At 33.1% G+C, this 27,160-nt stretch overlaps 1 protein-coding gene across 2 annotated transcripts in view; it reads right to left on the reverse strand.

Annotated features, from left to right (window-relative positions):
- The window catches only part of LOC145248807 (uncharacterized), a 179,988-nt gene extending 154,839 nt beyond the window's left edge, over positions 1 to 25,149 (reverse strand). Inside the window, exon 1 of one of the 2 annotated variants that reach the window (XM_080110458.1) lies at positions 23,698 to 25,147. In XM_080110458.1, coding sequence (XP_079966584.1) covers positions 23,698 to 25,039 — 1,342 coding nt within the window. In that variant the 5' untranslated portion in view covers positions 25,040 to 25,147. Of the gene's footprint in view, positions 1 to 23,697 lie in introns of both variants that reach the window. The other variant, XM_080110459.1, reaches the window with a different exon arrangement.
- Positions 25,150 to 27,160: the final 2,011 nt, after the last annotated feature.

Genomic DNA, 27,160 nt, shown 5'->3' on the forward strand with positions numbered 1-27,160 from the left:
TCATTACAGGAATGGTCTAATCTTTGTTGAAAAGTTAAGGAGTTAATGCCACCAACATCAACTTGTATCAGAATCATTAAGGCAGAGTGACGGCAACTTTAAAACTTCAACAAGATAGTGAAAAAAACAAAACAAAAAAAACAATGCAGAAAAAGGTGCCAGACAAGCGACAACAGTTCACCAAACCTCTTTACATCTTCCTTTGAAGATTGCAATGCTGGGTATGGGGCAGCCAAACCAGCTGCCAACATTGCCCTGTTTTTTATTGAAACCAACAGAGAGCTCTTTTTAGTATCCTCGTTGTTCCCTTAAGTACAATTGTCAGGAATATTAGTTGATGTCAGCGCATCAAGATCTCCTAAAGCGCTCTTGATCTGATCTAAGCCAGGACGTGCTTACAACTGTGCTAGACTGGCAATTGTCCTCAACTGTCGCAAACCCAAAACCGTCTGCAAACTGTCTCCAAATATTGTAAACTATCGCAAAATCCCATTGCCACACCTAAAACTGTCTGTAAACTAACCCCAAATATATCTACATTTATGTCTGGTCTTTTGTCCGCCACATCTTGATTAACAATCCTATTTAACTGCCTTTTGTGTACCTTGGAGAATAACTTCCTCTCCATTGTTCTGCTGATAAACCTATTTCTTCTTTTTTTTGTTATATTTAAAAAAATTTTTTTTTTTACTTTTTATGGGAGAAGGGTAACGTACGTCTATAATATCACATCGTAACCCAACAACTCTAACTTAACGTTAACTGGTATTTCCCCCTCCTTCTCTTATTGCATTTTTATGCACGGTTGGAAGGATTTGCTATAAGAAATGTATCCCAACCACATCTCTAGAAATTTTATACATTTGTTTATGAGATTTACTAGCCTGGCCCCTCATAATTTCTCGGAAGATGGGAGGGAAGAGTAAAGAGACAGAGGAAGTTAATAAAACAAAACTATAAAAAAAAAAAAAAATCTTAATCTTGTATAGCACTTTTAAATGACTTTCTGTCACATGGGTGATTTGGTAAATATTAAAAAATTACAGCATAATCTGAAACTTTTGTCAATCAGTGAAATTCTTCTAATACAAGTGATTATGTCCTATATATGTATATATAGAACCACCATTTAAAACAGACATCAGTTTTCTTAAAAACAACGTTAATCAGATGTTGATAGGGCAATTCATTTAATTGCTATTTAGTCAAGGTGTGTCCTCCTGACAATCTTCTACAGATTTATCGCACTTCTTATACTCCTAACGATGATTATCATCTTGGATAGTAAATTTGTTTACCTGCTTCTCAGAGTGGCAAAGTTAGACACAAGGTCAGTTTATTGTAGTAATCCGACCCCCTCTCTCTACCCCCCAAAAAGAGGACACTCTGGTAGGTGCAAAACTTAGCTATGATAGTTAATATTAATATTCCTCGCTAAGGGCGCTTCAGGTTTTCAACCCCCCCCTCCACCACCACATACAAAGAAGTATATAATGCCTAGAAATATGATCCCCCCCTACCCTTGAAACCAACCAAGAAAGATACTATACTTTCATCCTTGAATAGTAAAACATATTTAATGATATTGCAGATGCTCTTTTAATGCAAGATGGAACAGATCTAAAAAAGAATGAGAATTTTGTGAGGAATTTGTTTAGACAAAAAAATAAAAAGCCACTAATAATAGTTCGAATATACATCCCAGCATGGATTCAGAATAAGGAAACACACCTCAAAGTATTTAAAAAAAAAAAAAGTATATTTTTAAGTGTGTGAAAACAGACATTACAATAGAGATAGATTTGTGGACATACAACAACACATTTTTTTATAGTAAACCTTATAATATACTCACACACACACATATATATATATAACAATAATAAATATTTACAAAGAACTCATTCATCAAAACACCCCATTGTAGTTTTACAGTAAATCCGATTGTCACAAGTGTATTTCTATCCTACACATCTGTATAGACCAAAATGCAAGCTCAAACTAGGAAGGATTCAAATTTGAACGGTATATTTCCAAACACTTATTTTTCAAAATTATTTCGCATAAAAATCACCTGACAAAATAATCGTCATACAACAGATATTGTCTTTCTTTTTTGTTTCTGTTTTTGATTTTTTAAGTATACCTTATAATTGGCGATCACATGGTCTTCAATAACAATCAACACAGAATTATATATTTCTTTGCTAAATCCCATTTCTCTGTCAGGGAATCTTTGTTGTTGCTGATATTTATATTCCTCAGATAAATCATCCTTATATTTCTGCCACAATGCTAATGGATTACTTACTTTACAAGTTTACAAAAAGGATTCTTAGAGAAACAAGTGTATGTGACACTGAAGTCTCAGCCATAGTTCTGTCCCACTGATTGTTATTTTCTAACAAATTTAAGGTCAAACAGGCTTTCTTGTAACTGTCAACAGTTCGTCCATCAAGAGTTCTTAAAAAGTAAAACAAAGTCAGTCCTCTTATTTCATGAAGAAAGAGTCTCAAAAAGAAATATTCACAATGACTTGGAGTAAACTCTTCCAATTGTAGTGTCAATTTTTGCACCTGGATGACCCTCACCATTAGCTCTTTGTTTTCTCCTGTGCCGTGTGTTGTTAGTCCATGTGTAATAAAATGGAACCGCATTATAAATAATAGTTTTTGCAAAATTATCTAGTTCACACAATTTAAAAGTGTAGTAAGAGTTGTGTCTTTTCGATTTAGGGCGGCTTCGGTAGCATTTTCGATTGTGAAATAAATTCTCTAACCATTTTCAAGATGAACTACAAACTGCTAGATTGGAAGATGCCTTCCATAAATAGAAAACCAAAAATACATCAAAATGCTTCATTAGTGCCGATATATTTACCAAGTTCATATCGGGTAACTTCATGACTTGACATTTTTTGCAAGGAAAACATGGCGGCATCAGATCCCGCATTCAAACATATTTAATAGATTAATTTTATTTTTATTTCGGATTATTAGTCTCATCTTTATTAGTTGTTTTTTTTTATCTTTTTATTGGTTCACAACGTTTCGGCCAACTTCCTCTGGCCTTCGTCAGGTGGTAACCGCGACGGATAGGAACTAATAGTCCGAAATAAAAATAAAATTAACATAAAATGCTCATCTCAAAATAAAAAAAATTCCAATTAAGGAATAATATATATATATATATTTAATAGACTTTCAAAATTGTAAAATCAAACATTTATGTGAGCACTGAATGTCTTTGAAAGTAAGGGAGAGTAAGGTACAATCCACCTATTGTCCACCTCGTGTGCCAACCATAGTTTAAAAGCCACCATCTTAGGCGATTTTCTCCTATAGGAAGGAATCACCATTGTCACTAAACTGAGTTTCAAGTAGAAAGTTTTTAGTACATTGCCCATCAATCATGCAAGGTGAATTTCTATTGATAAGGCCTCTGCACCATGTGACTCTTTAAATTTCAAATAAGGTTGGATTAGTTTGTATATCAGGTAACTCAGCTGATATAATGAAATCAATTTGATTGTAGCCGATTTTTCTGGTAAGTCACAATAATATATGCACATAAGGCAAGCCTCTCTTTTGTCATTCAATTGTGTAAATGTAGCATCGTAATTGGCTAACGATTTCTGATTTGTTTATCAGATTCATCACTTTGATTATCTTCAAGTGAAACACCCTAAGCCAATAGATCTGTGGATTGGTGTATGTTTGCCCAGGGAGAAGTTCATTTGAACTTCCTGCCACTTTGGATTTGAAGTGAATGTGATAAAAAGCTCTGGTTTTACATAATTTCTGACATGTCATTGCATCTTAGGTCCTTCCATGCATATATCGTGGACTACCTGTGAAGCTAGAAGGTAAAATGCATATCTGACCTATATCTCTTCCTCGCTCATCGTTATTTATATGATCTTTGATATGTATGTAAGAATCTACTCAGCTTGTTCTGAAGAGATTTGATATATAAAAGCATTTCTGCTTCAATTTTTTTCAAATATATCAACTGCAAACTCATGGAAGAGATTTCGACTTCTGTGAAGATAATTGAAGGAAATTATCTTTGATCATAAAATGGTACACATAAAAATTCATACATGAAACATGTTTTGTAGTACTTCCAAACTGTGGAATCCCCAAATGGTATCCATCTTCTCCATCTACAAATAGTAGGGGATATTGAAAGATCTCATAAGATATGTGAGTTTCACATACACGTTTCAACATGTTATCTCTTGAATGAAGAATGTCTCTATTACCAAAATTTTCATCAGCCATAAAAGGTGCTACTTCGTTACATGTTGGTAAATTGAATCGTCTAACATGCTCGTTGGATGCTTTTTTTTATCTACATTAATAACTACTCAAAATTCTGTTGATGAACTTTTCTCGATGGCTGCCTTAATGTTAAATGGGGTATTTATCATAAAAGCATAATTCTAATGGGAATGATTCTATAAAAGATAGTTATAATAACAAAAACAAAAATACACACATCTATTAAAAATTATTTTAAGTCAAGCGAGATCTGATGAAAGGACTGTAACCAAAAAATTATTTTTTTTTTTATTTCTAAATTATTTTTACTTAAAAAATAAATTTTAATTCAATTAATCAAACTATAAAAATATCTTCGAAAAGTAAAGAAATTCCATTTCTTTGTGTTTGAAATTTTCAAGAAATCATTAAAAAATATTTGTAAATAAAATTTGTGAATAAATAATACAAAGTGTAGTATATATCATGGAAAAAAGAATTTTAATTTTATTTTTGAATGAATAATTAAAAATTCAGTATCTGCTCTGTCCTCATCAGTCAGAGAGCAAATCCTTTTCGACTACGGTAAGTCTTACCTATCACAATCTTCATTTATACCTCATAAAATCGACATTGTGTTTTACTTTGGCCTACTCTATCTACCTCATTTTCTAATTTTATTTATTTATTTAATAATATTAAATGAATCGCCATCTAAAATATAAATGGTCTTTATTTGCTTTTTTACTAAAATATAATTTAAGTAAAATAAGTTCTTTGAAAATATTGTTGAAACCAATTTAGGTTACTGAAATACGATTTGACTAATATTTAAATAATTTATTGATAAAAAATGGAAGAATTAAAAACTAAACACTTTTAAGTAACTTTGATACTTAATGAGAAAAAAAAAAAAGATCAGTAATTTAAAGGGGACAAGTACACACAGACAGAAAATAATATCAAATAGTTTAACCCTTCCATTTTTTATCATAAATTATTTAAATATTGGTCAAATTCTATTTCAGTCACCTGTTTCAACATTACTCATAAACAACTTATTTATGTTAAACTATATTTTAGTAAAAAAATTAAAAACTATTGTATGAAAGCTAGGTAGACGTCATAATTTTATTATACCACAACTGAAACACACTTATCACAATATTCTTATGTGGATCTATATTAAAAATAAACCCTTGTTATACTTTGTGACATATTTCCATTCTATGGAGGTCAGGCATGAATGCAGACCCCATAATTTATTATCTGTCTTCAAACTGAAACATGCTTATCAAAGTATACTTACACAGATAAATAAAAGTCCTTTTTAATGTTTGTGCCATATTTCCATTCTGTGGAGGCTAGGTACAAATGTAAACCCTCATAATTTTATTATACCATCCCTGTTCACATCGAAACATACTTATCAAAGTATTCTTATGCGTATCTATATAAAAAAACCCTGTAAACGTTTTTTTTGTAGTTTTTTTTTTTAATTTCTATTCTTTGGGGATTGGGTGCGTACGCAGACCCCCACAATTTTAATAAACAACCCCTATTCAAAATGTAACATACCCATTTTTGTTCCTTGATACTTCTTATCATTGTATGTGGTCAGTTTAGTATAACAGTAGACCATATAGGAGTCTAGTTGTGTACACACGCACATGTTCAGCTTTATTATATGTGTGTGTATAAAAAATCAATACGAAAAACATAATTGTTTATATTTTTTCTCTACTTATTTCTTATTTGTTGACATGTAGGAATACAAAATATCTTTAGAAAAAAAAACTTTTTTAAAAAGAACAAATTTTTTTACTGATCCTTTGATCCTCTGCAGTATAATAATGGATATGTGAATATATGGTGGGTGGTGATAGTAGTAGGAGAACAAAGAGTATAACTTACTGCAGATTCACAGTAAATCTGATCATCAGAAATGTGTCAAACAAGGTCCACCGATCTAATGAAAAAATATCTTTTGGTGATTGTTTTTCTTCCAGAACAATCAATTTTAGCGTTGGAAGGTTACTTTAGGAGTCAATTTCTTAATGCCATCCAACACATGCTTGTAATTAAAATGGACCATAAACAGATGATGATGCTGATGAAAAAGAAGAAATAAATTCTTTTGATAAAGATTGCAGAGTCAATGTTTATCTCCCTTTCACAACAGAAAGATGTAACACAAGGACAGAACAAAATAGGATTTGAAAAGCCAGTGTCCTAGATGAAAAGCACTCCATAGAACCTATTTTTCTAGGGCAGTTGTATGTGTCTATGTTTAACTAAAACAAACACCCACAAAGTTAGTATTTTCTTGATTGGCATTGCTTTGTAAAAATATAATCTAAAATTTTGAAAGTATTCATTCTCTGACCCTAAACAAGTGTACATTTCATCATATTTGCTTCCTAGCCATTTGATGCACTGACTAAAAGGAAGTAAAGAAGTTTTTTTTCAAGGAGTTATTTTCCTTATACCTAGCCATTTCTTGAGTAATCTATAACAATGTATGTGCGTATCAAAATGCTGGGCAGAGAAGAAAGAAGGGTTGAGGAGAGGGACGTGAAACCAGGTAAGGGAGTGATAGAAAAACTTCTGCTCCAGGAAATGTTAGGCACTTCTGCTAGTCTATATATTAATACGATAGCATGTGCGTTATTTTGTGTCACGCTTACATCCAAGTTGTTTAATTGTTATGTACTTCCATTTCCTGTCATAAATAATTTTACCAAGAATTCTTCATGAGTTTGGGTTTCGGTTTTGATTATAACTGATGGCACTCCAGTAATCTATTTATTTTTTATAAATAATTTTATCAAGACTTCTTCATAAGTTTTGGTTTCAGATTCAATTATGGCTGAAGGAACTCAAGTTATATATACATATATATATATATATATATATATATATATATATATATATATATATGTATACATTTTTTTCATAAGTTTTTATTTTGGTTTTTATTTAAGCTAATGCACCCAAGTCATATGGATCTATTTTTTTTTTATTTTTGAAATTGCAACTTTATAATATATAAAAATCGATAGAACATTAACTCTATAATAATATATACAAAATCTGCAAGAATTAAAATATCATCTTTAAGCGTACTTTACGACCGGGCTTTGCTAGGCATTCGTGTTAGCTTAGATAAATACTTTTGCAGTTTTAACAAAAAAGCTACAAGAATATCAGAACGTCTCCATTTACACTGAACATCTACAGAATGCCAACATTAATATATTACAAATGAACAGGCCCCTCGTGGAATTTCCACAGGTCCCGCTAATATACCATAAATAGTTTAGTAAACTTTGAAAGCATTTGTAAAATTTTCCTAATAACATGCGTTGGATGTAAGTTTAAAAAATAAATATTTCATACTTGGGAAGTGTTTTCGGCAAAATGACTAATGATGCAAATAGCTGAAATGGCTATCAGCTTTCAAGTCTTGTTTCAAGATATGACAAGAATTTTCATATTAATTTTCTTAAATAGGTTACGTACTATCAGCCAAGTTCTGGCCTCTGTCCTATCACTACAATGTTGCATCCTAGTGCCTGTTTTACAAGTACTTTAATGGAATGTGGTCTGATGAACTCCTAACACTTGTACCCCCTCGACTTACATACTCCCGACTAACCTAACAAGCAGCAAAATCTCCCCCTTCACTGTTAAGGTCCCTAGATGCTGAACTACCAGATTTAGGAATTCCCTCTCCGTTTCCTGCTTCCATGACTGCACTAACCTGCAGAAGTTTGAATGTAATGTGAACAGACATCTTGCTGCTCAACTCCCCACAGTCCGATGTTAGATAAGATCCCAAATAGTAGCCTCTTATGTTCTAAATAGCAATATGCCTTGTTTGGAATGGAAAAAGTGGTGAGGATGTTTCTTTTTTTCCTTTTCATGTACAGGTAAAATTGTAGAGAATACTGGACTCAGCAGAATTGTTAGGCAACCATCAGTCAAGGAGAAGATAAAACGACCATGTCAATAGAACTCGAAAAGCCAGAAGGCCAATCTATCCCCGAGAAAAAACAAAAACAAACTCAAACGAAAACTTAGATAAACCAAACTATAATAACACCACTGAAATACGGTCAAAACAACAAGGTACTTTTGCGATGATGGAGGCTAGATATTCAATGAGGGAAAGTGGTGACATATATTAAGATCACCAAAACAGAAATGTCTCTTACATTGATTGCAGGAAAAATACATAAATAATAAAAAGATAGTTAAAATAGAAAGTGTCAACTTGGGCAACGGCGGCTGTTTTTGAAATCAGAAACTGATAGCCCGTGCTTATCAAAGAGCAGGCCACCATTATTTTAGACCATTTTGATTTTGGCAGAATTTTTTTGTTTCACTTGAATTCAATTTTTTTTTATTTTTAAACATTTTTTAAGACTGTCCTCAAAGTGGCAGAAAAATTCCTGGCAATTTGAAGCACTAACCAGAAAGACTTCCAGTCATGTACGAGAATTTCTCTGATGCCATCAAATAAAAAACAATTTCTTGAATACTCTGTATTGGATACATTATTGCTATGATGTTTTATATATTTAAATGTTGTTAAATTTCTATTTATCTCAGATACATGGCATAATCATCATTTCTCATCAGATCACCAAAGTTAAGCAACAATGAGCCTGGTCAGTCCCAGATGGGTGACCATTTGGGAATACTAGGCGCTGTAAGTATTTTAATAAGCAAGTGTCAGGGAAATGAACACCCTTGCTTTGCACAGTTCCAAGTTACCCCTGGGCAAGGTGTAGCACCTTTAAGCCTCCCTCTGATATTCTTGAGGGTTACCATTAGTGTTGGGATGATTAATTGGAATTGGGAATCGGAAAAATGTGTGCCTATTTTCCGATGCCAAAAACAATTCTTTTAATCATAATTTTTTTTTATTTGATTTTGTTTAAAACAAAACCTTCCACTGCTGGTAACTCTTAGGTGCTAGGATGATTAATTGAAATATTTTTGTGATATCTGAATCAGAAAAATTGGTGCATATTCTCCGATATTAAAAACAATTCTTTTAATTGTTATTTTTGCTTGTTGTTTAATTTTCCATTGCTGTTACTAATGATAAAATCGATAAATATTGATTGATTTTAAAATACCAGTAAAATTAAAATCTACAGATCACCCCACCACAAGTGTATTTTTTACGTCTGTGAAAATATATGAAGATATTACATGGACTGGTATCCCCCTCCCTTAAAAAAAAAAAACAAACAAAAAAAAAAAAAACTTTATAACTTTTTTTTTTTTTACATGGAGGTCACCACTTATCAAGGCCCGGAAGCCACTCGGGGATAAGGGTTATTGCATGTACAGTAATCAATGAGATAGTATCATAGTAATAGTTAGTATTGGAGATTTAATAAAGTGTCTTACTTAAGGGGACAGTTCATCAGGAATTTGTTATGTTGGACTTGAAGACATCCAGGTTGTAGTCAGGAGGGAAACAGGCAAGCGGCAGAGAGTTCCACAGGCGTGCAGTTCTAAGAAAGAGGCTTTGTTCATGGAATCTATGTTTTGATTTTGGCACAGATAAAGCAACAATATAAATATTTAGAAATTTAAAAGTATCAGAATCAATAATTGTATCGGATCATGAATTTAGAAAAGAATCGGTAATTGTATTGGAATCGTCCCATCACAACTGCTTGTATATTAAAAAAATAAAATCATGTTGCACCCAGGAATCTTTATGTTGAACTCAAGAATCAGAATTTTGAACAATCTATGGGATTAGCTGGCTCTCGTTCCGACAGCCATGACAAGATTTTAAGTAAATCATAATTGTATGGAAATAGTAGTCCAAATAATCCGAATTATGAATCCAAATTTAAAAAATTCTGAAACAATTTATTTTCTTTATTTAACTACAGAATTTCCACAGGTCCCACAAATTTAAATGCTTTGTTTTTAAAGGAAATTTAAGACAATACAACGCAGAGGTGTAACGGATTGACACAACCTGAAACAAATTAAGATATGGTGCCATGAGTTTATGCAGATTCACCTTTATTAATACAAATATATATATATATATATATATATATATATATGTTTTTTTTTGTTTAAATTTCATTCAGAAAAACATAATTTTTAGAACAGAAATTTATTGTTTGAATAAAGAATAAAGTTCAGATTTTTTTCCTTAACCCATGAATTTTCAATGTACACTCATCTCCTCAGAGGAAAATTCATTGACAAATATTAGATCTAATTCGAAATAATATTGTTATTTAGCACATACAAAGAAAATATATTAAAAAAATAATTACATCTTTTTAGAGGGCATAGATAAAGAAAATAGATGAAATAAGAGTAGATACAATGAAAGGATATGAATTTATGATATCTGGATGTCATGGTAATCCTTGTATAGAGTGGTATAATGTGGTCAGATTAAAACACGATTAATTAATCTGTGTTCCTCTTCACCTCAGGATTCTGAGATCAAATAGAAGATCCATACACTAATATTTCGGAAAATTTTCCTTCATCAGACATGTGGTTTGACTTTCATACGTGCATATTGTGGCTATTGTGAATAGAAGCAATTCTGCAGAAATTGGAAATTAATTTTATCTATTTTAAAAATCTATTATTATTATTATTATTATTATTATTTAAACTTAAAAATGCAGGGTTTGTGTCAATACTCAGCATTATTCATTTTATTTTATATTTTACTCGTTTTTTGTAACTAATTCTCATTTGTTAACTTTGAATTTTCTGTAATCTTATTAAAATGGTTCATGTTTCTTTTTTTAAATGTGACCGCAGACGACTGAGAAAAAATTCAATCGAATAACATCCTTGATAAAGAGGCAGGAAGAGAAATGGATAAAAGGTCAGTCAACAGTAACGTACTGAGTGGAAATTTTATTCACAACAGAATAGCCATTAGTAAAATATGATAAAAACGTTCAAAACATTTCAAAAGATGCCAGGCTTTTAGCATTGCCCATGAGTCTTTTTAATTTCATTTTCGTTTAGACATTTTATATTTTTTTACTATCCTTTTTGTTTGCTTACCAAATCATTATTTTTTTTATTAAAATAGCATTTTGACAATTACATTCATTATTGTATTATTAAGTTATTAATTATTAATTGAACCAAATTCTTGACTAATTTTGTTAAAGTATTGTTTTTGATCTCTATAAAATATAAAATTATTATAAAATTTATTAAATGAAATTTTGACTCTCAAACTTCCTAGTCTTTCTACTCAAATCTGTCTTAGAGATGATATATTAAATCCATTTCTCTGCTTCTCGTAAAATTGGTTCTATCTTGCTCGAAACACTTTATCACTTTCATAATTATTGTCTATATTACAAATCTACTATCAAACCATGTATGGCGTACTGTCTTCATATTCGTGCTGGTAAATCTCAGTCTTATTTGAAGATTCTCGATAAAATGCAGAAACGTATGTGTAATTTGATTGGCTCCAGAATTACTTCTCTGCAATTTCTAATTTTATGATCATTTCTTTTTTGAACAAAATTTTTTTTTTTTAATTTACACTATTAGATTTTTAATTTCACTAAATAATTGATAGGACATAAAAAAAAATATAAAAAGCATAAATATTTCAGATGATGTATGGAAGTGAAATCTGAACAGTGTTAGTTGCATGGATAGAAATAATATAAGAATGGTATGATGGATGTGTAATGTGAGTCTTAAAGACAATATTAGATCTGATGACCTCAGAGGAAGATTAAATCTGAACAGTATAAAGATGCATATCTATTTTCTGATGCTAAGAACAATTCTTTTTGTTGTTTTTAATTGTTTCTTTTTTGTTTAAAACTTAAGTTGTCATGGTCACCAAGAATGAAATAATAAATATTTATTGATTTTAAACTACTAGTAAAACTAAAATCTATAAATTATCCCCACAAGTGTGTTTTTACATTTTGAAAAATATATGCATGTTAAATTTTTTTTTACTATACCCCCCCCCCAAAAAAAAAAAACATATTTAAAAACTTTAAAGAATCAGAATTAGTAATTGTATTGGAATCAGGAATTTAGAACAGAATCAGGAAAAATACTTGAATCATCCCATCACTATTAAAAGCACCCAAATTCAATAGTAACATTCATGTTTCGGATTAGATGTTACCATCTATAATATAAATCTCACCTGTCTGTTTAAATGTATGTATATATGTCTACCTAAAACTTTCGACAGAGGTGATGGATTTTCATGAGATCGGTATCGTTTTGAAGACAAATATCGAAAAATTGGCTAAAAACATTAATTCCTTCACCCTCAACTGGGCACTTTTCTACAAGGAGGTGGTTGCCTTTTTCCGACGATATTTTCAAAAGTAATCCCCCTCTTTTTGATTGACTAAACTTAATTTAAACCTTTGTCACTTTCGTTTTGGCGATGGGCGCAGCGGCAAAGACGTCAAATTTTTCATGTTCTTTTCCTCCTTCATGGACCTGCCTACCTACTACCACTTTATTTTTTTATGCTCAACACACACCTACGGGCAATGCCGGGCACTCATGCTAGTTATAAGAGAAAACTTTGGTGAATAGTAGGTATTTACTAGGATTACTGAATTGAGAAATTGGAGAGAAAGATTTACAAGTGTATTTTTTTCCCCTAATTTTCTAAAGATCTATTATAAGAGATTGACTTGACTAAGATCTAAAGGGTTGCTGCAAAATACTAATATTCCTCGGAATAAGATAATACCTTGAAAAACGTTTTTTGTTTTAATTTCTTTTTAAACAATGAGATACTGCTATGGCAACATTCAAAGAAAGTATAATCTTTTTATTAAAAACAAGCAACTAAAAAAATAAAAAAAAAACAACACCACATTCATTTGTGACAACCCATTGTCGTTGTCTAGCTATTCTCCCCTTGGGATATGGTATTGCTCAGGCTGTAGATGCCAGCTCTAAAAGGTAGAAAATGCCAAAGAAAGGAGAGTAGAGAAAGAATAATAAAAAACATTTCTCAAGAGGAGACAAACAGTCTAATAGTGAATGCAACAGAATCACAGATGATTCATTTAATATAAATTATCAATCTGAAAAAAAAAAAAAAAAAATCCTTTTAACGTTCTATTGAAATCCGGCCATTAAAAATTGTTTTGCAGACAAAACTATCGGACTAGTCATCTGACTCAGATTTACTTTCCGTGACAATATAACCAGTCCATTTGGAATAATGGTTACAATGTTCACTAATGGATCACGAGACAAGGGTTCAATCCTTGGTCAAGTCATACTAAAAAAACAAAAAAAAAAAAAAAAACAACATAGTACTTGAGAGCTCCAACACTTAGCATTGTAAGGTGAGGCTAAAAAGTAGAGTAATACTTGGAAAGAAGTAGCACCCTCCCCTACATTTCAGTGTAATGAGCTAATATATACAGGGCAAATATTTGTGTGTAGACCACTGGATGCTATTTTATGCCATCCAAGAAGAGATTCTATTTACAGATGAGGCCCTGGCAGGTGTTACCATTCTGTAGTAACTAATGAGTGATTGTATATTGTCAGAGGGTCTCAAATTGGAGGTTTTTCACGTCGTATCCAAGAAAGAATTTTTATTTTTGATCTAAAAGAAAAGCACATTGAAATTACATGGAAATGGTTCCTTTGTCGAACATCTTTCCAAATTATATCATGTCAGTATATTAAAAAGGAAGACTAACCCAAAAGCAGCAAAATCCCACCCCTTCATTGTTGATGTCCCTAGATAACGGAAAGCTTTTTACTCTGATAGTTTGTTCCCTCAAGCTGCTTGACTTTAATATTTTCTCCGTTTCCTGCTTCCCTGACTGTACTATCCTGTAGAAGTTTAATTGTAATGCGAACAGACATCTCGCTGCTCAATTCCCACAGTCCATTGTTAGAGGCAATCCCAAATAGTAGCCCCTTATGTTCCAAGTGGCAATATGCCTTGTTTAGGGTTGAAGAAGAGTAAAAAGAAAAGAGTAATAAAAAAATATGAACAAAATTCCTATGATTATAATTTAATACATATGAATTAACGATTTATCATGACGTTGCATACTGCAACCTAGCTCTTAAATCACATTTAATCCTCTATAGTATATGATGAAATACAAGTTTAGCGAGAAATATACCAAATCTACTCAAGTTTTACAGTTTACTGGAGTGATCACATACGCACAAATACAGGGTATCCATAAAGTCTGCGTACAATATTAAAATGAATTGTTCTAAAATCGAATTCTTTTTACAAGTTATTTTTATTGCAAACACAAATAAATTTATAAATACGTTTCTGAATTTTTGAGATGAGGGGTGGTTATTTGTATTATTTGGATTGATCGGACTACTGTTCTCATCTTGAGTGTCATTTTCACAACATTTCAGTCCATATAACCTCTGACCTTCTTCTGAGCGTGTTACCCCCATGAAATAAATAAAAGGTTCTGTTTTAAAATTCAGTCCAAATTCCTAAGCTCGACAGGATACATCTGAAGAAGGTCGGAGGTTACATCAACCGAAACATTGTAAAAATAAAACTCAAGATGAGAAGAGTAGTTGGAAAAATTTAAACAATACGAAAGTTATAAATATTTTAATGTGCACACGGATTTTATGGACACTCTGTATTATACATTATATTAAAGAGGATGTTCAGGATAAATTTGATAATTTTCTATTATCTTTCATTTGAGAACATTTCAAGTATTTAATAGCATTAGAGAGTGTAATGAATATTTGTGTAATATTGATGGGGTTCAGAGTTGGATATCATCGACAATAAGAAAACACCAGATTTTTTTTTTTTTTTTTTTTTTACTGTAGAGTCACTGTTTATCAAGACCTAGACTCTATTCAAGGATAACGGTTAATGAGTGTCAGGTGAAACAACCCTGATGATTGGTGATGGTGGAAATTGGTTAGAAATTCAATATTTAAGAGGTCAGCTCAACAAACAAGAATTTGTTTACACTGAACTTGAAAATGACCATGATATAGTCAGCTGAGAATCAGTTTTATATTATTGCGTCCATAGCCGAGCACTTTTGGGGAAAAAAGCTTTGCGTATTGGAAAAGGATGATCTGGACAAGGATGATTCAGACCAGATTAAAAAATTTGAACATCTAAGTTGCATCTCGGTGCTCCTTGAGTACTTTGAATGCTGTGAGATGTGAGCTGGAGAATGGCATTGATGATGTGGAATCAGTGGCTAGCAGGAAGGATCAAGAGTAGGTGCTCTGTGTCTGCACAATGAAATTCATCAAGAAGTTTTTAAAGAATAGTGCTACAAAATACTGATAATGCGGACCTTAGTAAGATAGTCACCAATTGTTGGATAAAGGAATTTGGAGATCATGCACACACACAAATTTCAGGTTAGCAGAGAACAAAGAAAATACCCAGTCAGACTTGTACACAAATATTGACCTCTGACGGAACAAAGAAAGAAATAGCCATTAAAGCAGGAGGTCCGACAAACACAAACAGAGAGAGAGAAAGAGAGGTAGGAGAGATGCACGATCGTTATGTCGTTAGTTTGTCAACCCCAAACTCACCTTTCACCACCCTTGATCAGCATGTCTGATGACCATTGACAGGCAAAATAATAATTAAATAAAAACAGTTTTGTCATAAAATTTCTCCGTGTTTGATTGTCAAAACGTCTAGAACAAGCCAGAGTGTATATATTTATTAGCAGCATTCATCTCCATAGAAGTGCAATAAACATGATTATATATTCGTGACAGCAATAAACAGATAAATCGTTACAGAGAGAACAGACAATACAACACAATGCCCATCTATGTTGAAAGAGCTGAGCAAGGGTCTTTGATACCCCTCATACAAGAGTTGCAAGGACCAACTACTCACCGTGAATACCCAAAAGAACCGCTAAGAAACTCCACAACAAAGTACAAACATCCAGTTGAGCGGGGAATGCATTTTTTTCTCAGAAAAGAATTTCTGTCAGGACTACTTGCACAATGTGTAGACAACAGGTGACTAATCTTCTGCTGAAGACTTCCACGACTTCACCAGTCCCAACATCTGCTCCTCCATCTTCCACTTGCTGGATTGCAGCCCCATTATTATGGACAATACGTAGTTGAGAAAGACCAACTGCACTGCTTTTAACATCAAAGATGAGCTCATTGCCAGGATCAGATTGACATTCAAATGTCTCTCAAAGGATACAACGAAGGTCATGTGCTCCAAGCTCAATCTGAAGATCATGGGGTAACATTCAAGATGACTTCCTTAAATGAGCTTTTATTTGGCAAAAAATTCTCCACGAGATCCACTCTGAATATTGATAGCAAATCAGATATTGGGCCAGATATGCCATTTCCAGAAGGTATTAAATTTATTCTAAACACCTTGTATTTACTAAAATATAAATTTTCCTTAAAGTTGCTCATGACCAGATCATCTCCACAGAGGCCTTATACCTATTGATATTGCATGTATTTTCTAGGTAACTTATGATCTGCCACTCTTAATTTCAAACTGTTCTATGTTACAGGGATGTGAATATCCAATGCGGAGAGGAGTGATGAATTTCTCAACTTGGGAGGCTACAATGTCCCTCGTGCGTGAATAGAAGGCAGCACTAAATAACCCCAATCAGTTTCAATCAAAGCAAATTCATTTGAACGACCAAACGCCGCATCTAATAAGCCCTTGTTCATATGATATTCTCTTCAGGTGCAAAACCTGGCTTCTGCGAGTAGCTCACATTCGAAAAAACTGGAAGTCATTGATCATTAGTCTTTGGCACCTTTTCAGGATTCTTATCTGACAACGTCCCTATCGATATACAATGTAAGTTCCTAGACTTGAGGAAGTACTTCTTATCAGTAGACTGTGATAGTCTGGGCACACTCTTTACCATCCACCAACAGACTTAATTCACAGGACAATATCACCAACAAAGCTGGGATGGTGCAAGAAGAATTTTACCAAGTATTCTATCCACTATGCCATAGGTCCTTGCGCATGGGGATTGAAGGTTCATTCCTCAGTGAGAGTGACACTCAAAATACAATTGTGAATTACTTAGGACTTCTATCCAGTCATGGCTGACAACAGAACAAGAGTATGCTACCCTCATGGATTAAATAAAAAGTGCTGTTCAAAATTCGGTGCAGATTCCAGAGTTCAACATGATACACCTAAAAAAAGTCAGAAGGCGCATTGACCGAAATATTGTGAAAATAACACTAAAAATGAGAACGGTAATCCAAATTATCAAAATAATACAAATAATCTGTTTTTTACGTGACTAAACTTCAATCTATGCCCCCCTGCAAAACTTTCACAAAAAAACCTCTCGTCTAGCTACAACCATTATCAACAATTTCTCCACTCTCTATCTGTGCCTAAATCTAAACACAAATTCCATAAACAAAGCGTCTTTCCTAGAACTGCCCACTTGTGGAACTCTGTATTGCATGGCTGCTTTCCAGCTAACTACAACATATTTTTGTTGAGACATCCCCTTAGATAATCACATTCTACCCAATTTCCACCACTACCATTCACTATGCTGTTGTCTCACCGACTACCTTACACTCATTAACCCTTATCCTTGAGAGGCCTTAAGACCTAGATAAGTTTTAACTTTCCTGTAAGAAAAAAGAAAAAAGTGTATAGTTTGTAAACATATAGTGTATAATTGAAAGTTTTTATTTAACCGATAGATGAGGGCCTGACAGGTACTACCATTCTGGGGTCATAATGAAACTGGGTCATATGTGGTAAGTAAAGGAGGTTTTCACACTTGCTAAAACCTCTAATGTCTCCATTAGATGCACTTTAAAAACACATTTTTGTTCCTAAACAATCATATTTCATTTGCTGAAAAACAATGAAGGTATGAAAAGAGATTAACTGCACGACGATCAATATGACATAATCACATTGCTACACACATTCTCATTAGATCACCAAAGTGCCATGAACAGGGTTCTACATTGTGAGTGAAACAGTCACATTTGCGAGTGATTTTTCAAAGTGACCACTAGAAATAATGAAACGCTTATCTTTTGGCGATTGTATTTCTTTCACTGAAAGCTCATTATTGCGTGAAAAACATCTTTTCAACTTTTTTTAATAAAACGAGCAAAGTCGAATTATTTAAACAATAAAAGGTTTAACAAAACAATATACTTTTTTTTTTTAAATAAAAGCTGTCTAAAAACATTTTAGTAAAGTCGAACGTTTATACCTTCAAGTATCAACATAAAATTTGTTGTATATTTAGAATTACACTTATTAAAAAAAAACACAGACTCATCACAGAACGAAGATGTCATATTCTAAAAATCATGTGGGTTTGGCTAGTAACTTTTCTATTTGGCTAGTAAACAGAAATCTTTAGTTGTCAAAGGTCAACTAAAGAGATAAGTTTGTCTGTAGAGTCCTGATGGAGTTTGCTTAGCAGCAGATCAGTGACCATTTGGGAATTCTAGATGCGGTATACCATCTTTCCATGACCGGGACATACATGCAGGTGGAGACCACTTGTGAATTTCATTTTCCCTGTAAACTTTCCATCTTTGGAGGAATCCGGCATAGCTGGACCAGGGCTAGTACCACACTAGGTTTTACTGGTTTGACCTATATTAAAAGACAATGGATATCCACTGTATGTGCCTGCATGGAGAGTCCACAATGAAACAAAAAGTGTGAAACCTCACAACTGCACTTTTTCTAAACCAACATTGCTTGTGCAGTGTGAAGTCAATTACTGCAAAAAATACCAGGATAAACAAAGGTGAAATATTTCAAAGTGTTCCTTCTCATAGACTATTTGCACAACCAAGGCTTAAGAGTCTAGTCTGCCCTACTATTTAATCCATAGTTGAATTATTTATATGTGCATATTTTGTACTATTCTTAACTGTTCAAAAATATATATACTAAATAAGATAACGTAGATTTTTTTGAATATACAAGTACCATTCCAACGCATGCCAGCATGTAAAACGAGCGTTCGGAATCAAAGCCTATAGGTCATAGTTGAGATTAATTTTTCCCTGTTAGCTGAGGTATGGCTTTGATCCTATGCAGTTTTAGAATATCTACCCTCCCAGGCTTTGTCTTTTCCCCTTTGAGAAGGGGTTAGTTTACTGCAAATCGCCTGAGGCGTCTGATGTAGCTGCCCAGGCATTTTTGCAGGCCAGAGTACTCTTTCAAGCGCTGGCTCTTCAATCTCATTTTCCGACCCTTGTGTCACATCATCCCGCAGTGGGAGGGAGATAAATAAACTGATGATGATGATGATGATGATGAAACAAAAAGCTGATTGTCAAAAAAAGTAATATATTCAACAAGTATATTCTCACCCCCACCCCAAAAAAAATTTTATGCTTCATCAGTGTTCAAACTAATAATTCAAGTTCATATAAAATAATATCTCAACCTGTAAAAGTAAAAAAAAAATAAAAGAAAAAAACGTTTGAAAACGTAAAGAAAAAGAAAAGATTAAAAAAAGAAGAAAAAATCTATAAAACGTTTCATTATGGAAATAGAGTAATGGATTTCATTTCAGAAGACGAGGGGAGGGGATGTCGGACTTAAATTTTCTCCCTTCTACTCAACTGAAATGGTTCCAGCTAGCATTTTTTTTTTATTCACTTTCTTTTTTTGTGACAGATGGATTTATATTTATTTACATACAAATATATACACATTGTTTTTTGGGGTTTTTTTTTTTTATCATAGAATGGATGATCAATAATATTAGCAGGGATCATTCTTCCTTAATCCTTAATATAAGGTTATAAAATGGTGTTACAATTGTCTGCAATACGTTCAACTAGCAACTAATTTATGCCGGGCTATAGGTTTAATATATAGTTGACATTGAAAGGCCTTTTGACTAGGAACAAAATGTAGTATCTGTTCTGAGACTACATTTTATTTTTCTGTTTGCAATCAAAAGAAATCCTTCTAGACTGAGGCAAATTAAATTTTTGTCCTAATTCAGAGTACCTCTTTTTTTGGGAGGTTGAATTTTCTTTATATTAAAACTGATCTGGTGTCCAACTCTGCCCTTGTGGGGAGGGAAATAAATAAGGAAATTCAAATGCTATTATTAGTAAGCCTATTGCAGTCGAAATTTGGCGAGTGGGTGTTTTCAGCTAAAAGTCAGAAACTACATGAGATACAATTACAAACCTTACATAATCAGATTCAACATGATTATTCCTATTTACTTGTCTCTTAATGTGGACAGTTCTTCAAAAATGGGTCACTTTGGATTGAGACAAAAATAAAAATTGCCTCAGTCTAGAAAGATTTTACTAAAAACAGAAAAAAATGAAATATAGTGTAAGAACAGACATTAACAATTTTCTCTTAGCCAAAAGGCCAAGAGAGTCAGACCTGATTATGGTAAAACTATCTTATAATATTCATTGCTATGGGGGTCATCACAGACCAAATTAGTGCATGGGGAAGAGGGGGGGGAAATGACACATTTTTCGTTGTTACTGGTAGTTGTTTAAAAAAATAACACTGAAACTAGATCAAACGGCCAGTCAACTTTTTTAATATATTGCACCAGGAGAGAGAGGAGGGAACCAATCAGAAAGAAAGAGAAATAAGCGGGCAGTCACAGCGAAAGGTAAAGAAAAGTTTGAAAAGAAAGATACTTTACGGACCGTGCTGAAATAATAACATTATTATTTAGAAAGCCATTCTTAACATAGGGAGGGATAGGATTTTTTTTTAGCTTTTCTGTACTTTTACTTAACAATTTAATAAACAAAAAATACTGTAAAAATTGAATTTAACTTGAAAATCCAGTGATTTTTCAGAATATCTAACAAAACAAAAAAATGAAAAAATATACAATAGATAAATGTTACCAGAGGCAAGCTAAGTTACTCTTTTACCTATGTGGACATGCATTTTTGTGTTTTAACTTATTTTAAAGTGCTTTTCCCTTAAAAAAAAAAAAAAAAAAAAAGTGTAAAAGCCTATCGAGTTGGAATGAAAAACAAAAATGGCAGTCTTGTCTCATTAGAGTCAGAGTCAAGCCTCAATAATTGCCCAAACATCAAAAATTAAACAAAATACTGATAGAACATTATGTTTTCACACGATTTGTAGAAATTTATTGGATGCATTGCTTTGTTTAATTTTCAATATCTGAGCGATTACTGAGGTTCGACTTTGACTCTAATGAGACCACCATTTTGTTTTTTGTTTCAATTCGACATTTTAAAAACTCTTTCTCTTCTTATCCATAAGCTGGACAATGCCGGGCATCCCTGTTTTCGCTAAGTAATAAATCTTAGACCAACTGAAAAAAAGGGAAGCTCGCAATAGTTTTGGATTCAAGCAGGTAATCTAAACGTAAAAAGAAACAAAGTTTGGACGACAGAAAGCAACAGTTCATTTGCAGCATCACAATTTGCCGACGTATCAATACACTTCCATCAAATAAGATGACAATTCTTTAGCAGATAGTCTTATATATTCGAAGCAAATATTGACTGATTTTGAAGTATGAGTTACTGAAAATAACAGGAGTCGCACTTATTTTAATGACATTGCAGATGGGAAAATTACATGATTTGAATCGCATCATTTCATTGGTTGATTGAATTAATGCATTGTTTTAATTACAGCCTTTCTCATTCATTGATTTGAATTTAAACCCGCACGAGCAAGTTTAAACTGAAAATCTTGAGTCTGAGCGAATCTTTCATGCATGACGGACTCATTTCTATCTCTTGTTAATTTCATGGTCCTTTTGACGCCCAATTGTCATGGTACCTTTAAGACAATTTAACCTACTAAGGTAGGAGTTCCTTTCTTGATGTAATATTGCCTTTCTAATCAGTAAAGAATGTTGATTTTAGACTTACCTCTTCGTCAGAATTATTTTGCTTTTTTCGATTAGAATGTTGATTAAATGGAACCAAGAACTATTGAAAATCTTCACAGAAGATATTTTTACTTACCACTTCTTATGAAGTATAAACTAACAGGCTCGGATGAGCAGCAAAATGATGCAACATAATTTCGAAAACGAGAAGGAGTCAACTGGTTTTAATCAACCAGGTAAGTGCGCTTTTCATAGTTGTGTCTCTGCCAGAGTTATAAACTATGTGAGAATAAAATTCTCACACAGAACAAAGGAAACAATTTTCAAAACATCTCCAGAATTTCTTAAAAAACTTTCATATTTCTGGCCCTGTCTATATAAAACATAAATATCTATACAAATACCTAAAAATAAAGACCAACGTTTTTTTTTGCCTGATGAGATCTTAGTTATTAATAACTACAGACTGAAAAATATATATAAGATAAATATCTGCAAATATACATACAGAAATACATGCATATGTCTATATATAAAAGGTACATAAAATGACGAACCTGTTACATCAGTGTGATTTAATGTGAATTTCGGGGCCAAAAAAGCTTACACATGTTTCTGGAGAAATATTTAGCTTCATTTTGATTTGGAAGTTGATTCTCATAAGAATCAATCTGATTTTTTTTATATCATACACACACACATGTATATATAAAAATATATATGAACACATATACACACACATATATATATATATATACACACACACACACATATATATATATACACACACACACATTGAGCTTCATTTTGATTTGGAAGTTGATTCTCATAATAATCGATCTGATTTTTTATCATACACACACACATGTATATATACATGAACTCAAAGACATATGAACACATATACACACACAAACACACACACATATATATATATATATATATATATATATATATATACATACACACACACCCACACATGTATACGTACATATGCACACATATTAAAAAAAATTTTTTTTTAGTTTGTTCCAGCTGGGAATGGAGCAGCCTACCGGATACCAAGCATTCACTCTATCTCATATATTCCAACAGAGAGATCTTTTTAAAATTCTGACCGTCCCTTTAAGTGCAATTGTTTGAATCTTTCTTGCACTTGGTTCATTATACATAGTTACATTTATGCACACATATATAGATATACACACACACACATCTATCTATATCTATATATATATATATATATAGAGAGAGAGAGGGAAGGGGAGAGGAGAGAGAAAAATAGATATGCACACATAGATACAAATATATACATACACAATATATATGCATATTGCATATATATATACAACTATGCATAAAGGTACACATGACATGCACACACACACACACACACATATATATATATATTTATATATATAGTTTTTATAGATATAAATATATCACAAAAACAAACATATAAGAAAAACATATAATATAAAATCTACAAAGAAAATCAAATTATTTTCATTGTCGTTTATTGCCCCCACCCCCCAACATTAGCTAATGCAACAACTTACCAAGGCTGTCCGTAAGGATGGGAGATTCATTTGGTTCACTTGTTGGCGGACTCGATTCAAACTCATAGATTCGATCCGTCGCAGCACTACTGCTCCTCCTCTGATGAGGAGGCTGCATTTTGGAATTGTTCTTCGTCTCATTAATATTGGTAGCCGACATGACGGTGCCACTACTGGCCGTCGTCATTACCGTATTATGTCCACTGCTAACAGAGTTGGCATTTCCAGAGGCAACCATATAATTACTGTTATTGGTAAAGTTAGTATTATTAGTGTTGTTGTTGGTGTTGTTATTATTATTATTAGCCATGCCACTACCTGTCATATTAGTAGCATTGTTGCCTCCGTAGCCCGCTGTAGAGAGGGGTGAAATGGTATTGCTAACAAAGCCCCCACCAGCTGCTGTCATGGAAACTGGAGATGATGGAGCTGCAGACAGATTGTGCATTCGGGAAGCCAATACATCGGTTCTCATGCCAGACATATGATGGTGGAACGAAACGGCCGCGGATGGATTAGGGTTGGTAGCAGTAGCACCACCACCTGACGGCATCATCATCATGTTGGCGTTGTTGGTGAGCCCCTTGTTGGTAAGTCCCAAATTGGCCACCCCGCTGGTTAGCAGGGTGCTCGCAGAGGGGGCCATTCCGCTGTTGGACGACGGTAGGCGGCGACAGTTGGCGTTCGATGCAGCGTTTCCGCCGCTGTTGTCCATACGTAGTAGACCAGTCGGGCCGACTGGTGCTTGGGATGCATTAGTCGCCACCGCACCGGTGGATAGGTGATGGCCATGGTGGTGGTGATGAGGATGGTGGGGATGGTGATGGTGGAGGGGATGGTGGTGAAACATCTGGCCGCCGGCGCAGTTATTGTTCGTGTTGTTGTTGGTGGGCATAGAAGAGGTTGTTGAGGACGAGGACATCGCGGCCCGGCCGAAATTCGAAGACGACGTCGTTGGAAAAACAGCTGGGGAGGCTGAAGGCTGGGCTGGCGTAGACGACGACAAGGAGTAAGGAGACGACAGAGATGCTGATGTGCGAGATGAAGATGAAAATGTAGTCGTAGTAGGAGGAGGATGAACAATAGAGGAGGAGGAGGCTGCTACCATGGCAGCAGCAGCAGCGGCTGGGGAACAGGAAGAGGAAGGAGATGAAGAGATGGTGGTCGACTGAGGGATAGAGGAGGCAATTGGAGATGAAGATGAAACTGGGCCCGGTCCGGGGAAATGCACCGATTTATTCACGTACAACTGGGATCCCTTGTATTTGTAGCGTTTTTTTCTTTCCTCGAAGTCAAAGACCCCAGGGTTTGCTCGTTTGTTCCAAGAGCCGCGACCTGACATTACTTTTTAGGGGTAGCTATATAGTGAGACAGACCGTTTTGTTTTGTCTCGATAAATAATATAGATTTTTTTTTTTTTTTTAGGAGGGGGGGGGGTCGGAAATTGATGTAAAAAAAATAAAGATTTTAAAGATTTTTGTATATATTCGTAATAATAATAAATGCTTTTCTTTTTGATATATATATATATATATATATATATAATTTCTACAGGCTAAAAAAGGAAAAGAAAAAAAAAACTATTTTGGTTGTTTTTAGTCTGTTCAACAGATTAAAATTTCCGATTCTTTTGTTGGATGTAGACGCGAATACAGAATGGATGGGTTTTAGAAAATAAAAACGTTACGAAATGAAAAGGATGTTTTAAAACCTATTTCATAAACCAAAAAAGTAAATATTAATTATTTAAATATCGGACTAAGATAAAATAATTCTAACGTGCATATGTGTGTATATATATATGTAAGTAAATTAACTTAAAAAAAAAAAAAACTGTAAATATTCAAATAATTATAAATTTAATTCTTTGGCACCTTATTTAGAAGTTAAATTAAAATTTTAAGAATATTATAAATGTAAAAATACAAAAAAAAAAATTAATAAAATAACAATCCAATTTGGATTATTTGTTAAAATAAATTCAAAATTAAATATTTTCGTTTGGAAGAAATATAAAATTATGACCGATTTCTGAATAAAATAAATATATATATATATATAAAAAAAAAAAGCACAAAGATTCCTTTCTTTTGTAAAAAGACAGAAAGAAATCCAAATAATATTAATAATAAAACGAAGATATATGTTTTCTTATTAGGTTATTATTAGTTTTTGTTTGTTTGTTTTTTTGTATAATTTTGTAAAATTACCTATTTGAGAATTAAAAAAAAATCAAGAAACGGGGGTTGCAGTTAAAAATGAAGCTATTTAAAAGTATAAGTATTAAATAAAAGTATATATGAATTAAATAAAAATAAAGTTCTAACTTAATCTAAAATATATTTATTCGATTTTAGTAAAGTTTTCTTTCTAAAACAAAGCTCCGGAGACATTTATTTTTAAAATGTGCCAAACAATAGCAAAGACTATAAGAGAGAAGGAGGGGGGGAGAAGAGAGAGAGAGAGAGAGAGGAGGTCAACGCGCTTATTCTCTTATTCTCTCTTACAACTTGTAAGACACTATTCAATAGGTACTATAAAATATATAGAAATAAGACTAAATGTCGATATATATAAGAAATGTATTTATATATAAAAGTTCACTTATATATACACATATATAAAGCAAGTGCGTGGAAACGTCTTAAGATATAAGTACGGATAGATAGATAGATAGATAGATAGCTCTATTTAATTATATCGAGGCCTTTATTTATCCAAGATCTGCTGTCTTAATTCGGTTGTTCTAATTTTGAAGTTTGCTTGATTGTTATATATATATATATATATATATGTATATATAATATAAAGCAAGCGTACGCAAGTGTCAGATAACGTCAATCTGAACTGCGAAAGTATCTATTATATATAAATCACATAAAACAAACACATATATATGTGCGCATAATCGTCACAAACATATACAAGTTTGAAGGTATATATACATACATATATATACACGATCGTTACGAATGTGTTTGTGTGATTTTATCTATATGCATGTATGTGCAACTTAAGGTTTACAAAAAGTAAAATAGATATGTAATAAAGAACGGTTTAAAAAAAAATAAAATAAATAATAAAACTCCCTCCGAAATGGCGACCAACCACCGAAGATGATAACAAAACAAACAACAAAAAAGATGTTTGGTGGTCGGTGTGTTATACAAAAGTGCGTCACATGTGAGCATCTGCTGCCCGGATGCAACCGTTGTCACATCGCCATTTGCATGTGAGGGACACAATCACAAGCAGGATGACCCCTTTAGTTTTTTGTCGTTGTTCCACGGTCGTATCTGTCGGTTATTTCTGCCATAAATATCCGTGGCAGCCCCGGCACAAGCGGCGCTGTCGACATACACAAAACAAAAACAGTAATGGCGGACGGGAGAGTTTCCCGCTGACTGGAAGAGGGCCGAGCCTCGTTATCGATTTCACTTCCGGCCTTCACTACCTCCACTTC

The sequence above is a fragment of the Euprymna scolopes genome, chromosome 27 (assembly GCF_053919585.1).
Source record: "Euprymna scolopes isolate OS-2025 chromosome 27, ASM5391958v1, whole genome shotgun sequence".
In the NCBI taxonomy this organism is placed as follows: Eukaryota; Metazoa; Mollusca; class Cephalopoda; order Sepiida; family Sepiolidae; genus Euprymna; species Euprymna scolopes.